Genomic DNA, 16,463 nt, shown 5'->3' with positions numbered 1-16,463 from the left:
CATGGGAAAATACAGTCATTGTGGAAAAATATAAATCTTTTGCAAAAAAAATTCCCCAAGGGAGATAGTGACCACATTGTCAGCTCCAATTTTGTAATATTTTTGCTTAAGTTTTGACCAGCCTGGAAATCCCAGTGAGCTTTTCACACACAAAGCTGGGTTCATCACTGGAGTTAATTATTAGTTTGTACAACAAGGAAATAGCTAGCTGTTTGGCATGAACTGTGCAAGGGTTTCGAGGCAGAGACTTGTGGGTGGAAGCTACATAAAATTCCAGTCAAACAAAAAAAAATGCATCTGAAGGAGCTGGCATTTCCATTTATGGACCAGTTTCTTTTCAAGCTAAGCCTGCACATCAGGAAGATTACAGTACTGATGGCTTTTTCAAGGTTGATTGTTTATTAAGACTACTAATTCTTCTAACAGGAAGACGGGACAGTTTTCAAAAACTTTAATATTTCTCCCAGTGCTTTTCTGAATTCATGAGTCAGTTGGATTAGTATTACTTAGGTCCCTACCAAATTCATGGCCATGAAAAACGCGTCACAGACCGTGAAAACTAGTCTTTTGTGTGCTTTTATCCTATACTATACAAATTTCACAGGGGAGACCAGCATTTCTCAAATTGGGGGTCCTGACCCAAAAGGGAATTTGGGGGAGTCACAAGGTTATTTTAGGGGGGTCGCAGTATTGCCACCCTTACTTCTGAGCTGCCTTTAGAGCTGGGCGGCCAGAGAGCGGCGGCTATTGGCCAGGTGCCCAGCTCTGAAGGCAGCACTCTGCCAGCAGCAGCACAGAAGTAAGGGCAGCAATACCATACCATGACACCCTTACTTCTGAGCTGCTGCCTTCAGAGCTAGGCAGCCGGAGAGCGGCAGCTGCTTACCGAAGGCCCAGCTGTGCAGGCAGCAGCACAGAAGCAAGGATGCCAATACCATAGCGTGCCATCCTTATTTCTATGCTGCTGCTGGTGGCGGCTCTGCCTTCAGGGTTGGACTCCCGGTCAGCAGCCGCTGCTCTCCAGCTGCCCTGCTCTGAAGGCAGCACTGACACCACTGCGCAGAAGTTAGAGTAGCAGTACCGCAATGCCCCCTACAATCACCTTGTGACCCTCCCCCTCACAACTCCTTTTTTGGTCAGGATCCCTACAATTACAACACTGTGAAATTTCAGATTTAAATAGCTGAAATCATGAAACTTACTATTTTTAAAATCCTATGACCATGAAATTGACCAAAATGGACCATGAATTTGGTAGGGTCCTATTTATACTATACTACAGGAACAAATTCAGACATTGTTTATACAGATGAAACTCCATTTAAGTCAGCTGGAAATCTGCACACACTCAAACCAAGTAGAATGTAGCCCTAACACTCTGTGTGCATGAACTTGCAGCTAGGTTAATCAAGGCATGAGACAGGTAGAGTGGCCACTAGAGAAAGGTGTGGGAATGGAAAAGAGTTTACCCAGAAAGACATTATTCAATTACTTGTATTGTACGTGTATTAGTTGTGTATATTTTTAATTAATTTTTTATTAACTTGCCATAATAGTAGGCCAGTAACAGACATTAACATTAAACAACTTTAGGTAATGATTGGAGATATACCAATCTCCTAGAGCTGGAAGGGACCTTGAAAGGTCATTGAGTCCAGCCTGCTGCCTTCACTAGCAGGACCAATTTTTGCCCCAGATTCCTAAGTGGTTCTCTCAAGGATTGAACCCACAACCCTGGGTTTAGCAGGCCAATGCTCAAATCACTGAGCTATCCCTCCCCCCACCTTTGGCCTGGTCTATGCTGGGGGGAGGGGGGAAATCAATCTAAGTTACGCAACTTCAGCTACATGAATAAAGTAGCTGAAGTTGACGTACTTAGATCTACTCACTACGGTGTCTTCACTGCGATGAGTTGACCGCTACCGCTCCTCCGTCAACTCTGCCTGTGCCTCTCGCGGCGGTGGAATACAGGAGTCAACGGGAGAGCGTTCGGTGGTCGATTTATCGTGTCTACACTAGATGAAATAAATCAACCCCCGCTGAATCGATCGCTGCCCACTGATCCAGCGGGTAGTATAGACATACCCTTAATCTTATATTGCATCTTCCATGCAATTTATCTCTTGAAATGCTTTACTGTGTTAAGAATTGAATAGACAATATATAGACCAACTTACTGAAAAAAAGCTGTGTAGAGAAATATTGTGACTGAGTTCCTTATTTTTTTCACCATACAATCAATAATTAAGGAAAGAAATTAAGAGGTATGTTGCAAACAAAGGGAAGCTTTTCATACGATCGCCCACAGTATTCTTGCCAGCAAGTTAAAAAAGTATGGGCTGGATCAATGGACTACAAGGTGAATAGAAAGCTGGCTAGATCGTTGGGCTCGATGGGTAGTGATCAACCAATTGGCAGCCAGTATCAAGCGGAGTGCCCCAGGGGTTGGTCCTGGGGCTGGTTTTGTTCAACATCTTCATTAATGATCTGGATGATGGGATGGATTGCACCCTCAGCAAGTTTGCGGATGACACTAAGCTGGGGGGAGAGGTAGATACGATGGAGTGTAGGGAAAGGGTCCAGCGTGACCTAGACTGTTGTGTATTTGGTTGTCATGGTTTCTGTTGCTATGGCAACTGAGTTAGAGTATTATGGTCTGTAAATAAAATGGTGGTTTTGTTAGCTGTCTGCTCTCTGGCCTCAAGTGATTTCTTCCTAAACTGGCTGCCCCCAAGGATATAACAAGTGGCGACGAGGGTGAGACTCCGGTGCTGCTCCAGTAACAGAAGGAAGTAGAAGTCAAGGTAAAGAACAAACAAACAAAAAAGCTGCTTCTTTGCACTGACTGTGAAAGTGAAACTAAAATCATGGCTACTCTGACCAGGCCTCTGGAGCCTTTTGATGAGAATACAGAGCAGTGGCATGTGTATACTGAGCGTTTTGAGCTTTTTTTTATTGCAAATGACATTACAGAAGCAAAGAAGGTGCCAATATTCTTAAGTGTTGTAGGAGCTAAAACCTACTCCCTGCTACACAGCTTACTACACCCTGTTAAGCCAGCAACTAAACCTTACAGTGACATTGTGGAAATCCTGGGGTCCCCTTTTTCCCCAAAACCACTGGTAATTGCTGAAAGATATAGGTTCCACAAAAGAGACCAAAAGGAAGATGAAACAGTTGTACAATTTGTAGCCATTCTAAAAAAGCTAGCAGAACACTGTGAATTTAAAGAAATGTTACATGATGCCCTGCGTGACAGGTTAGTGTGTGGCCTGTACAGTGAAGCTATACGGAAGCGCCTACTGACAGAGGCTCAGCTTACCTTACAGAAGGCTGTTGATATTGCTGTCTCCATGGAACTGGCTACAAGGGAGGCACAATACATCGGTGCACCCCCTAGGGTGCAAAAAGTGTCACAAGAACCGACCCACAAAACTGTGCAGAGTCAAGAATGTTACCGCTGTGGTAAGCCAGGACACCAGGCATCAGAATGCTGGTGTAAGGACCTGGTGTGTCGACACTGTGGCAAAAAGGGACACATTGAGTGTGCCTGTAAACAAAAGAAAAAGAGGCCTGTGGTCTGGCTGACAAAAAGAGGAACCTTGCATACTCTAGAGCAGACCCAGGATGATCAAGGAGACACCTCATCACAAGAGGAAGTGCCACTGCATGTTTTGTCTTTGGCAGCGGGCTCACATGAATACTGGGTAACCCCCTTATTGGAGGGCAAACCTATACGCATGGAACTGGACACCGGTGCAGCTGTCTCGCTGGTCTCTGAGACTGTGTATAAAGAAAAGCTACAGCATCTTCCGCTTAAGGCAACAAAAACTGTTCTGAAGACGATATCGGGAGAAGCTGTGCCCATGGTCGGCACTATTGATGTTAAGGTGGAGCTCAATGGACAGGCCGCTAGATTGCCACTGTTTGTGGTGAGAGGTAACTACCCAGCCTTAATGGGTAGGTCTTGGCTTGGGAAGATTCAACTGAACTGGGCAGAAGTGCACCGGATGACTAAAGAAGAAACCAGTCTAACCCCTAAACTAAGGAAACATGCTGCTGTTTTTGGAGATGATTTGGGAAGTATGAAGGGAATCACTGTGACATTGAACATTAAACCTGGCAGTCCACCAAAATATCTGAAAGCGCGAACTGTGCCATATGCCATCAGGCCAAAGGTTGAAGCAGACCTGGAGCGCCTGGTCACCAATGGAGTCCTAATACCAGTTACCCACAGCTCATGGGCTACTCCTATCGTTCCAATAGTGAAGAAAGATGGCTCTCTCCGGATTTGCGGTGATTTTAAAGTCACTGTCAACCCAGTGTTGTGTGCAGAGCAATTCCCGCTTCCCCGCATCGATGACCTCTTCGCAGGCCTGGCTGGGGGACAAAAGTTCAGTAAGATTGATCTCAGTCAAGCATATTTACAGATGCACGTCGATGAAATGTCCCAAGAGCTGTTGACTATTGTGACTCATAAGGGGCTTTATCGATACTGTCGCCTACCCTTCGGAATAACATCGGCTCCCGCCCTGTTCCAGAGAGCTATGGACCAGATCTTGTGTGGCTTGTCAGGAGTTCAGTGCTATCTGGATGACATCCTGGTCACTGGAAGAAATGAAGAGGATCACTTAAAGAATTTAGAGGCTACCCTACAAAGATTGGAAGAGTATGGCCTACGAGTTCGCAAAGACAAGTGTGAATTCTTCAAGCCCTCTGTTGAATATTTGGGACACATCATCGATTCTGCAGGTCTTCATAAGGCCCCTGCAAAAGTTAAAGCTATTGTGGAGGCTCCCCCACCACGAAATGTAAGCCACCTGCGCTGCTTTCTAGGACTACTGAACTATTATGGAAAGTTCATCTCACAGTTAGCCACACTGCTAAAACCACTTCACGAGCTCCTTGGGCAGAACAAGGCCTGGAAGTGGACTGAAGCCTGTGATGTTGCATTTAACAAAGCTAAGGATGCATTGTTAAATTCTGAAGTTCTAACACACTTTGATCCATCCTTACCCCTGCAATTGGCCTGCGATGCCTCCCCTTATGGAGTGGGAGCAGTCGTGTCACACATTATGCCTTCGGGAGAAGAGAGACCTATTGCTTTTGCTTCACGCACTCTAAGCAAAGCAGAAACTAACTACGCCCAAATCGAACGGGAGGCATTAGGAATTGTTTTTGGAATTCGGAAGTTTCATCAGTACCTCTTTGGGCGAAAGTTTACTCTTCTTACAGACCATCGACCTCTGACGTCAATTTTTGGACCCTACACAGGCATTCTCCCATTAGCTGCTAGTCGTATGCAACGTTGGGCATTGTTACTTTCAGCACACACATATGAAATTAAATATCGGAAATCCACTCTGCACGGCAATGCAGATGGCCTCTCGAGGTTGCCGTTGCCGGTCAAACATCAAGATAGCGCCCAAAAGGAAATCTTCTACTTTGAACAGGTAGAGAATACACCCATCACTGCTACTCAGATAAAGAAAGCAACTCGCGTTGACCCAGTATTGTCCCAAGTTATGGACCTGGTGATGCATGGAAAATCTCGACAAACCTCTCCGGTCTCATCCGACCTTGTTCCCTACATGTCCAAACGGATGGAGTTATCAGTCCAATCTGGTTGTTTGTTGTGGGGGAGACGTGTCATTATTCCACCACCACTGAGATCACAGATGTTAGAACAGCTACATTCCGGTCACTGTGGAATAGTGCGCATGAAGGAAATTGCACGAAGCTATTTTTGGTGGCCTGGATTGGACAGCGCTATTGAAGAGAAGGCAAAAGCTTGTATGTCATGTCAGGGTGTGAGGAATGCACCCCAGTGGGCACCCCTACACCCCTGGGACTGGCCTGAAAACCCGTGGCAACGTATTCACGTTGACTTTGCTGGCCCCCTTGAAGGAAGCATGTTCTTGGTGGCAATAGATGCCCATTCTAAATGGCCAGAAGTCTCTATAATGCAGTCCACTTCTGCAGAGAGTACTATCCAAAAACTACAAGGACTCTTTAGTCGTTTTGGTCTGCCAGAACAACTTGTGAGCGACAACGGACCGCAGTTCGTTTCTCAGGAGTTTCAAAATTTTATGAAGGCAAATGGGATACACCACATCACGTCAGCACCATATCATCCGTCCACCAACGGATTAGCTGAAAGATTTGTGCAGACAATGAAAAACGCTTTGAAATCAGCAAGGGACAACACTCCATTCAAAAGCGTCTTGATATCTTCTTACTTTCCTACAGAAACACCCCTCATGCTACGACCCAGGCATCCCCAGCCTTTCTAATGTTGGGACGACAGCTGCGCACTTGCTTTGATCTGCTGAAACCTTCTGAACCCCGACAAACTGTGCAACATCAGCAGCAATATCAAGTCATCAGACGGGCACCCAGAGCAAAAGACCGAACCTTTAGCCCGGGACAGCCAGTTTTGGCTCGGAATTATACTTCCAGAGCTAAATGGGTCCCAGCCACAGTCATCACTCAAACAGGACCTGTTTCCTACACAGTCCGGACTGCAGAGAATGTTACCTGGAGGCGACATGTAGATCAGCTGTTGCCAGGTCATGCCAGTCCTCAGGACCCATCTGCAGTTGAGGGGTCTGACTTCACCTCTTCTGGTGAGGCACCGAATCACAAGTCACCTGTTCCTGACTGTTCTCCTCCATTACTGCCGGCGGCTGAGATACCCCTTTGCCCAGCACGAGCTGATACCACCTCCTCACCCGTTCGTGCTGCGGACCCTGAGCCCCTAGTGCTTTCGGGTGCAATAACACCAGAAGTTCGCCGTAATCCACCTAGAGACAGAAGGCCTCCTCATCGGCTGGATCTCTAGCTAGGGCGAACCCACGGTTATGGGGCAAAATAATCCCCAGGGTTTAGCCGGGAATGGAGGCAGTCTACCCTCCTTCTCTAGTCTAGTGTGTGTTTGTTTTTTTTAATTTAGGGGATGTTCTTATTAGGGGGGGAGGAATATGTTGTGTATTTGGTTGTCATGGTTTCTGTTGCTATGGCAACTGAGTTAGAGTATTATGGTCTGTAAATAAAATGGTGGTTTTGTTAGCTGTCTGCTCTCTGGCCTCAAGTGATTTCTTCCTAAACTGGCTGCCCCCAAGGATATAACATAGACAAATTGGAGAATTGGGCTAAAAGAAATCTAATGAGGTTCAACAAGAACAAGTGCCGAGTCCTGCACTTAGGATGGAAGAATCCCATGCATTGCTACAGGCTCGGGACCAACTGGCTAAGTGGCAGCTCTGCAGAAAAGGACCTGGGGATTACCATGGATGAGAAGCTGGCTATGAGTCAGCAGTGTGCCCGTGTTGTCAAGAAGGCTAACAGCATATTGGGCTGCATTACATTGCCAGCAGATCGAGGGATGTGATTATTCCCCTCTACTCAGCACTGGTGAGGCCACATCTGGAGTACTGCATCCAGTTTTGGGCCCTCCACTACAGAAAGGATGTGGACAAATTGGAGAGAGTCCAGCACAGGGCAAATAAAATGATTAGGGGGTTGGAGCTCATGACTTATGAAGAGAGGCTGAGGGAACTGGGCTTAGTTAGTCTGAGAAGAGAAGAGTGAGAAGGGATTTAATAGCAGCCTTCAACTACGTGAAAGGGGATTCCAAAGCGGATGAAGCTCGGCTGTTCTCAGTGGTACCAGATGACAGAACAAGGAGCAATGGTCTCAAGTTGCAGTGGGGGAGGTCTACGTTAGATATTAGAAAAAACTATTTCACTAGGAGTGGGGTGAAGTTACCTAGTGAGTTGGTGGAATCTCAAGCAAGAGATCTTGGAGTCATTGTGGATAGTTCTCTGAAAACATCCACTCAATGTGCAGAGGCAGTCCAAAAAGCAAACAGAATGTTGGGAATCATTAAGAAAGGGATAGATAATAAGACAGAAAATATCATATCGCCTCTATATAAATCCATGGTACACCCATATCTTGAATACTGTGTGCAGATGTGATCGACCCATCTCAAAAAATATATACTGTAATTGGAAAAGATTCAGAAAAGGGCAACAAAAATGATTAGGGGTATGGAACGGCTTCCATATGAGGAGAGATTAATAAGACTGGGACTTTTCAGCTTGGAAAAGAGACAACTAAGGTGGGGATATTATAGAGGTCTACAAAATCATGACTGGTGTGGAGAAAGTAAATAAGGAAGTGTTTACTTCTCATAACACAAGAACTAGGGGCCACCAAATGAAATTACTAGGCAACAGGTTTAAAACAAACAAAAGGAAATATTTTTTCACACAACACAGTCAACCTGTAGAACTTCTTGCCATAGGATGTTGTGAAGGCGAAGACTATAACAGGGTTCAAAAAAGAACTAGACAAATTCATGGAGGATAAGTCCATCAATGGCTATTTGCTAAGATGGGCAGGGATGGTGTCTCTAGCCTCTGTTTGACAGAGGCTGGGAATGGGCGACAGGGGATGGATCACTTGATAATATGTTCTCCATCCTTAGAGGTTTTTAAGGCCCGGTTTGACAAAGCTCTAGCTGGGATGATTTAGTTGGAGTTGGTCCTGCTTTGAGCAGGGGGTTGGACTAGATGACCTCTTGAAGTCTCTTCCAACCCTAATGTTCAATGAAGAGGGAAAACAGACTTAAAGTTTCAATTGAAAACAAGACAGAATTAATGAGAAAGAAAGATTTAAGCCCCAGTTCAGCAGTCCATCTTTATTTAGAAAAGCACTTAGCTACATGCTTAAAGGTTAAGCATGAGTTTAAAGGCTTTGCTGAACGGTTCCTCAAATCAGATCAGATCAAATAGCGAGATACAAGTTCATAAACTATGACATTTAGCAACACGTTCAGTTGGACCAGAAACAGAGTGGGTTTTTTTCCCCTAAATTACAAGATCAGTGAAGGTTACTTCAATTCACAAGTTAGCAGAAAGTCAAGGGTAAAGTAACCCTCTATCAAAGAACACAGAACAGTGCATGAGCCTACTTTATCTTTATTGTCAATATATCAAAGTTAAATCTTTGGAAAGGTACCTTTCCAGGGAGTCTAGTCTCTTGACAATAGACATGGTCATTATGTGCATACAGATAAAGTGAACCCTTAAAAAGGGAACAAAATGAGCTGCAACTCCAGGTACACTATGATAATTACAAAGTGAAGTATCCCATGGTACTGAAGCCACAAATATAGATAGTAAGACAAGGCTGAAATCAGCGTGAGGGCTATAAAAATGCAATTTTCTAGTATGCAAGCCACCATCAAACTGAGCTGAGCTCACCAGAAACTATAGTCTGCTTGAGGGTAGCATCAAAAAGCCTAGCTTACCTGCAGGCAATATGGAGTATGGCAAGGGAGTTGAGGAAGTTGCTAATGATCTGACACCAATACAGGTAATACCACTCAGGCAGATTGTCTAGAATGACCTCACTGAACTCAACCAGCATGTCATATACTATAGTATTAGGGACCTGTGCATTACTTTGGAAATCAGCACTTTTAAGAATGACAGAGAACAGAGCAGTGTTGCTGATTGTAATAAGAAATATATGAACTTGAGTCAGCCTCAGAATACTCCATGATTAGACAAAATATCCATTAAATCAAGGGTGGGCAAACTTTTTGGCCCGAGGGCCACATCTGGATATGGAAATTGTATGGTGGGCCATGAATGCTCATGAACTTGGTGGTTGGGATGGGGGAGAGGGTGAGGGCTCCGAGCTGGGGTGGGGAGGAGGGCTCTGGCTAGGGGTACAGGCTCTGGGGTGGGGCTGGGGATGAGGGTTTGGGGTGCATGAGGGTGCTCCAGGCTGGGACCAAGGGATTCGGAGGGCAGGACGGGAATGGGGGGGTTAGGTCATGGAAGGAGGGCAGGGGTGCAGGCTCCGGGCGGTACTTACCTCAAGCGGCTCCCAGAAGCAGCAGCATGTCCCTCCTCCAGTTCCTATGCGGAGGCGCAGCCTGGCAGCTCTGCATACTGTGCCGTCTGCAGACGCCACTCCTGCAGCTCCCATTGTCCGTGGTTCCCAGCCAATGGGAGCTGCAGAGCCGCTGCTAGGGGCGGGGTCAGCGTGCTGAGCCCCTTGGCTGCCCCTACATGTAGGAGCTGGAGGGGGGACATGCTTCTGCTTCCGGGAGCCGCATGGAGCAACAGTACACACAGATATCAGAGGGGTAGCCGTGTTAATCTGGATCTGTAAAAGCAGCAAAGAGTCCTGTGGCACCTTGCAGACTAACAGACGTTTTGGAGCATGAGCTTTCGTGGGTGAATACCCACTTTGTTGGATGCACCCTGCTCCCTGACTGGAGCACCGGAGCGGGGCAAGCCCTGGATCCTGCTCCCTGGCAGAAGTTTGAGGGCCAAATTAAAATGTCTGAAGGGCCGGATGCGGCCCCCGGGCCGTAGTTTGCCCAGCCCTGCATTAAATACTAACCTCATTCATCCCACCTTTACCAACATACAGGGCATCCTGCCAGAGATTTTTAAGACTACATTTTTACAATTTATCCTGACAAGTGTTCATTACAAGCCACTTTAACCATAGGAAAGCACTCATCAACTTTTATTTCCATCTGAAAATTGTATATCTAGAGTTACAAGTAACACCTAGAATTTAGATAATTGGAAAATTAGAAAAAAATCTTTCTCTCTGTCTTTTCAGTTTAAGTAGAGCCAGTTTCACTGTTTTTCCTACATATTTATTATGGAAGGACCTAATCCAAAACCCTTTGAAGTCTGTGGAAAGAGTCTCATAGACTTCAGTAGGCTGTGCATCAGGTGCTCAGTTTCTCCCTTCCCAGAAAGGACCCTCTTAAACAACAGCAAGGCAACATGAAGATCCATATGCAATCAAATTCCTTTTAAAAATTTTAAACAAAATGCAAAAGAAGTACATAAACACTCACTGAAACTCTTGAAATCCAAAGTTTCTGAGTTTCATACAGCTCTACTTGTAAGCAATTTCGTAGAGAATCTCTCTATATCAGAGAATATTAATACTAGTTCATCAAAGAAACGTGGGATGGAGTAAATGAAAACAGTAGTTCTCCAAAATTGCGTAACAGACTGTTAAGGCTTGAAGACCAAAACACAAAAATCTGTCATTACATTAATTATTTACTCGGGTGTTTGATTAGATTTTCCAACTCAAACAAAACAGCCTGCTATAACATTGCACTGATTTTAAAACCTAAAATAGAATAGTTAAAGCATATAAACAAGCCAAAAGACCTCCAACAAATATTCCTTCTACATGAGAACTTTAATTCTTGTAAACTGCTGTTACTTGCCAGAGCAGTGTTGGTGTTTTTGCAGTCCTCCTTTATACCAAAATCCACCCAGGGGTACTATAAAAAATTTCTCATTTTTTTCCCCATAAACACAGACACTTCCAAAGTCACCTTGTTATAAGTTACCCTGGCATTACTCTCCTGGAGTCAAATATCTGTATCTGGTCACTAATAGCTGTTTGAACAGAGCCGTGAGGAGAGTGGCAGTTCTTTCTAGAAAATAAAAGATCTCAGCTTTGGAGGACTCAGCAATGAGCACTTCAGAATAGCGTATGTACAATAAAATGAGTGATGTCAAACAAGAAGACAATTCTTAAATAGGGCTCTAAGCTAATTAAGACTTGCAGAACAAATAATTCTAATCATCAGAACTGTTTTTTCTTCGCCCAGAGAATGGGAAAGTGGTTGAAAACATGTGCATAAAGTATCAATCCTGCAAGCACTGAACTCAATGAGACTACTCACATGTGTGAAGTTTAACACATATAAGATTGGATCTGCAAGACTGGGGCATAAATTAGTGTGTCCAAACAACACACACTTACCTCCACTTCTACCCTCTTTAGGTTACCAGTTAAGAAGAAATTTCTTGTTCATATTTTACTTAGTTTCAAAACAAGCAGCAAAGCGCCTGTCAATTCCCGATGTGAACACAAATTAATCTGGCTCAGAAAAGCACTAAGCACCCAAGAAAAGTTGTACATGCTCAAGACCACACAGGATCAGGGCCAGTTTGGTTTTGCCAACTATGTAGCTTCAAATACTTTCATCTATATAGTTGAGTCAAAGCCATATAGAGGGAAAAGAAAAATCTTACATCCTTGCAAGAAGTAATACAACTTTTTCTCTCTCTTAGTTTAAGAGTACTTGAAGTTTATGACTGGTGATTTCTTTGAAATCTCCTGTTTTAAACACAGACCAAATCTAAAATCAATCTATAAACTAACTAAACAAACTTTAGCTAATCTGTAGCATCAAAGTTCCTGGCTATATTGTAAATCCATAGTCCATGGTAAGTCTATATAAATCCACGGTACACCCACATCTTGAATACTGCATGCAGATGTGGTCACTCCATTTCACAAAAGATATATTAGAATTGGAAAAGGTTCAGAAAAGGACAACAAAAATTATTAGGGGTATGGAATGGCTTTCATGTGAGGAGCAATAAGACTGGGACTTTTCAGCTTGGAAAAGAGATGACTAGGGAGGGATATGTTAGAGGTCTATAAAATCATGACTGGTGTGGAGAAAGTAAATAAGGAAGTGCTATTTACTTCTTCTCATAACACAAGAACTGGGGGCACCAAATGAAATGAATAGACAGCAAGTTTAAAACAAACAAAAGGAAATATTTTTTCATACAGCGCACCAGTGGAACTCCTTACCAGAAGACGTTGTGAAGGCCAAGACTATAACAGGGTTCAAAAAAGAACTAGATGAGTTCATGGAGGATAGGTCCATCCATGGCTATTAGCCAGGATGGGCAGGGATGGTGTCCCTAGCCCCTGTTTGCCAGAAGCTGGGAATGGGCAATGGGATGGATCACTTGATGATTACCTGTTCTGTTCATTCCCTCTGGGGCACCAGGCATTGGCCACTGTTGGAAGACAGGATACTGGGCTAGATCCCAGTATGGCTGTTCTTATGTTCTTATATATACCTGCACATTTTCTACATGAACAAAGATCTGAGTGTTTGAGGATATGCACTTCAGGGACTAGGTACAGCTGAAAATTTAATTCAGTTTGTACTTGCATAAAATTAAGTGCTTAGACCCAAGGTAATCCCGATAGTAGATATGTGTGCAATTGTATTTAGGTTTATATACACATATCTCCAACACCTCTGATTGTTTTATTTATATAAATACAAATACCTTACCTATATTATACCTATAATGAGCAGTGGAAATTGTCAATAACACTGTTGCCCACCTATGATACTTGCAAGTTCGAATCCTGTTCTGAGCAATGAGGCAAATGTCATAGCACAAGAAACAGTGAGGTTTACTAGTACAGATGCATAGGGTGCTTGTTGTAACACCTGCTCACAGCTTGCCAGGCTCAGTGATACTGCTAACACTCACTTTTATTAGCATTAAGTAATCATTTGGAGAAAAATGTATGTGAAGACGTAGAACATTATGGTGGAGATATGCGACGTTTAACAACCAAAGGAAATAGCAAGAGAAACTGTATGTCATCACCTCCTCTGGTCAAGTAATACTGTAGCTCTGACCAAATATGTCTGATCAACAGGCAAAAGGGATCATCCAGTCTGACTAAATGATAGGAGGTGGATGACAATGGCTAGAGGGGGAAAAAGGTGCAAAATGGAAGCAGTAACACCAGAAATAATCTTTAATGTTTGCTCTACAGTCTTCAGACTCAACTCCAACAAGAGGCTCGTTTCCCAGAACACATTAAGAGCCCCCTTCACCACTCGATAAAAGTACCTGGAACTTCAAGGGAAGTGGAACATTAAGCTATTTAGTTTACTCATTCCTTCACTATCTTCCTAAACATAGTTCCGTTGACGTCAAAAAGCTATACAGCTTATATTTAAAAAACAAACATCCATTAAGAAATATACAACAAAACCAGAAAAGGTACAAATACTCTCTCACACTCAGATCCATTAAAAATCCAATTTGTTGCTTTGGCCATTTGACATAATTTTTTCCATCACTGTTCAGAACCACCACTTCAAGATACCAGTTAGCTAGTGATGAATGCAATTACTGAGAAAGTGTGATGGGTGAGAGTTTACACTGACATTCTCTATTTGAATTCTGATACTCACAAATCCATATGGGACTTATTCCCCTCACTTGCTGGGAAGATTTCCCTCATGGCAGCCTTACCATGTATGTTTTAACTGCTGCACACATGTGAAAATACATACTACACGGGCACACAGATGCAGCTTTGATTATCAAGGAATCATATTGTTATCTAAAGTGTCACTATGCTCTTAAAGCACTTGAATTCATCGGGAATGAGTTGAGTCTTAGACCGAGCACAATTACCACCCGCTCCTAAAACACACACAGCTGAACGTTGGGGTCTCTTCAGAAACAGAACAGCTAAGCAAAAAGACAAGAAAAACGACATGCAAGTCAAGTCTGAACGTCTCCCCCCACCCCAACACACACACACACACACACGCACGCACGCTTTGATCCATCTCCCTGAAGATAAGGAGGTGGGGAACAAAAACTTCAGTAAACTTTGTTTTGGCTGCCAGCAGGGGAGCCCTTTCCCTACATCCATTCAAACAAAAGAAGCCTCTTTCTCCCCCCCGTCTCCTCTCCCTGTCGCCCCCACCCCAGCTATGCCCTGTCCCGCTTCCACCCTTCTCAGGGCTCGCACTGCCCCCTACTCACTCCTGAGGGCCCCGATGAGCAGGCTGCCGTCCTTGATCAGCTCCTTGATGAACTTGTTGGTCCTCTCCAGCTCAATCTCGTGACACTGCAGCCGCTCTCTGAAATCCGGGCTGTCCAAGTAGGAATCGCTGAACTCCAGGGTGGGCAGCCCCATGGCAGTAGCGGCAGCAGCCCCGCTGCCAGGGGGGACCAGGCGAGGCTGAGCACAGAGCAGCGGCTGGGACTTGGGGGGAGCAGAGGGGAACTTGCAGGAAAGCGCGTCTCGGGGAAGTTTACTTCTCTCACGAGCCGGCCCCCTGGAGTCTGGCCCGGCCCCGTAGCAAAGCAGGCGGCGGATGCAGCAGCGCTCCGGAGTTGCTGTCAGCTGCTCACATTGCTCCTCCAGGGCATTACGGGCTCCCCCTGGCTAGCGCGGCTGCCGCTTAGACATTTCCGGCAGCTCTCGGCTCTGTCTCCTCCTTGAATCTGAGCCTCCCCTGGCCCGGCCGGGGGCAGCCTCCTCCCAGCCCAGCATGCACACGCCGGGGAGGAGGGACGGGGGCTGCGCCGCCCGGGCAGCCAGTCCCCGCCCCGTCGCGGCGAGGGCGCCCTGCGTCCCTCCCCGCCTGTGTGCCCGGCCGAGCGGGGAGCGGGCGCCTGGAGCCGCCTGGCCACGGGCGCTGCTGCGCGGAGCGGGGCCCACGTGGCCAGTGGATCTGCGGCCCCTCACCCAGCGCTTCCAGAGCCCTCTGGCCAGGCAGCAGCAGGGAGAGCAATGGGGGGAGCCGGTGGGGGCACCAGGAGGACTGGGGAAAGTGCAGGGCAGAGGGGTGAGCGGGCCGGATTAGAGTGAGTGGCCTTGCGACCTGGCACACTCAGGGTTGCAACACCGCTCAGCTTTGGCCTGGCTGCCCTGCTGCCATGCCAGCAGGAAAGGGCCTCTGCTGTTATACTGCTCAGCCCTGATCAGGGGGGCGGGCAGAATCCCCCTTGTTGCACCTCTGCTGAGTTCATGTACTCACAAGTGGGGGGCTGTGGCTTCCCCCCATTTAAAAGTGGCCCCTGGCTATTCCCACTCCTCCCCCCTCCAACCATCTCTGGCATCCACAGAACAGCAGAGAGCATGTAGGACCAGCTCAGTTGGTGCAGGGCTTGGGTGCCTATAGGCTAAGGAAGGGAGGAGTCCAGTTCACTTCATAGACTCACAGATTTTTAAGTCCAGAAGGGACCATCATGATCATCTAGTCTGACCTCCTGCACGTTGCAGGTGACAGAACCTCACTCACACACTCCTGTAGTAGACCCTTAACCTCTGGCATAGTTACTGAGTCCTCAAATCATGATTTAAAGACTTCAAGTTACACAGACTTCACCATTTACACTAGTTTAAACCTAAAGTGACCTGTGCCCCATGCTGCAGAAGAAGACAAAATACCCAGGGTCTCTCCCATGCTGACCCTGTGGAAAAATTCCTTCCTGACCCCAAATACTTCTGAGGGTCCAGAGCAGAAGAGGAGAGGAGTATGGGTGGGAATAGAGCACTCTGCCTGCAGGTGAAATGGCTGGGGGTTCCTTGGAAAACTCTCACCTGTTGTGATTCCAGGAGAAGCTCATGTATAGGGCTCCAGGCTCAGGTAGCAGCCTGCCACCACAAGCTTTTCTGCTCTCCTCCAGTGGTTCTCAGCTCAGCCCAGTCCCTGCCCTCCCCAAAGCACCATCTAACCTTGTGGTGCATGGGAGAATGTGGAGAGGGATCCGAGCTACAGAGGAAGAATGGTCAGCAAAAAAAACCCCATACAACTAAAAGGGGATAAAGAC

At 45.9% G+C, this 16,463-nt stretch overlaps 1 protein-coding gene across 3 annotated transcripts in view; it reads right to left on the bottom strand.

The window, feature by feature from the left end:
* The window catches only part of ARHGAP42 (Rho GTPase activating protein 42), a 258,286-nt gene extending 243,120 nt beyond the window's left edge, over positions 1 to 15,166 (bottom strand). For all 3 annotated transcript variants that reach the window (XM_039486640.1, XM_039486657.1, XM_039486648.1), the window contains exon 1: positions 14,667 to 15,166. In XM_039486640.1, coding sequence (XP_039342574.1) covers positions 14,667 to 14,820 — 154 coding nt within the window. In that variant the 5' untranslated portion in view covers positions 14,821 to 15,166. The remainder of the gene's footprint in view (positions 1 to 14,666) is intronic.
* Positions 15,167 to 16,463: the final 1,297 nt, after the last annotated feature.

This window comes from Mauremys reevesii, linkage group 1, assembly GCF_016161935.1.
Source record: "Mauremys reevesii isolate NIE-2019 linkage group 1, ASM1616193v1, whole genome shotgun sequence".
In the NCBI taxonomy this organism is placed as follows: domain Eukaryota; kingdom Metazoa; phylum Chordata; order Testudines; family Geoemydidae; genus Mauremys; species Mauremys reevesii.
The sequence above is the reverse complement of the archived record's forward strand: the minus strand, read 5'-3'. Positions and strand labels throughout refer to the sequence as shown.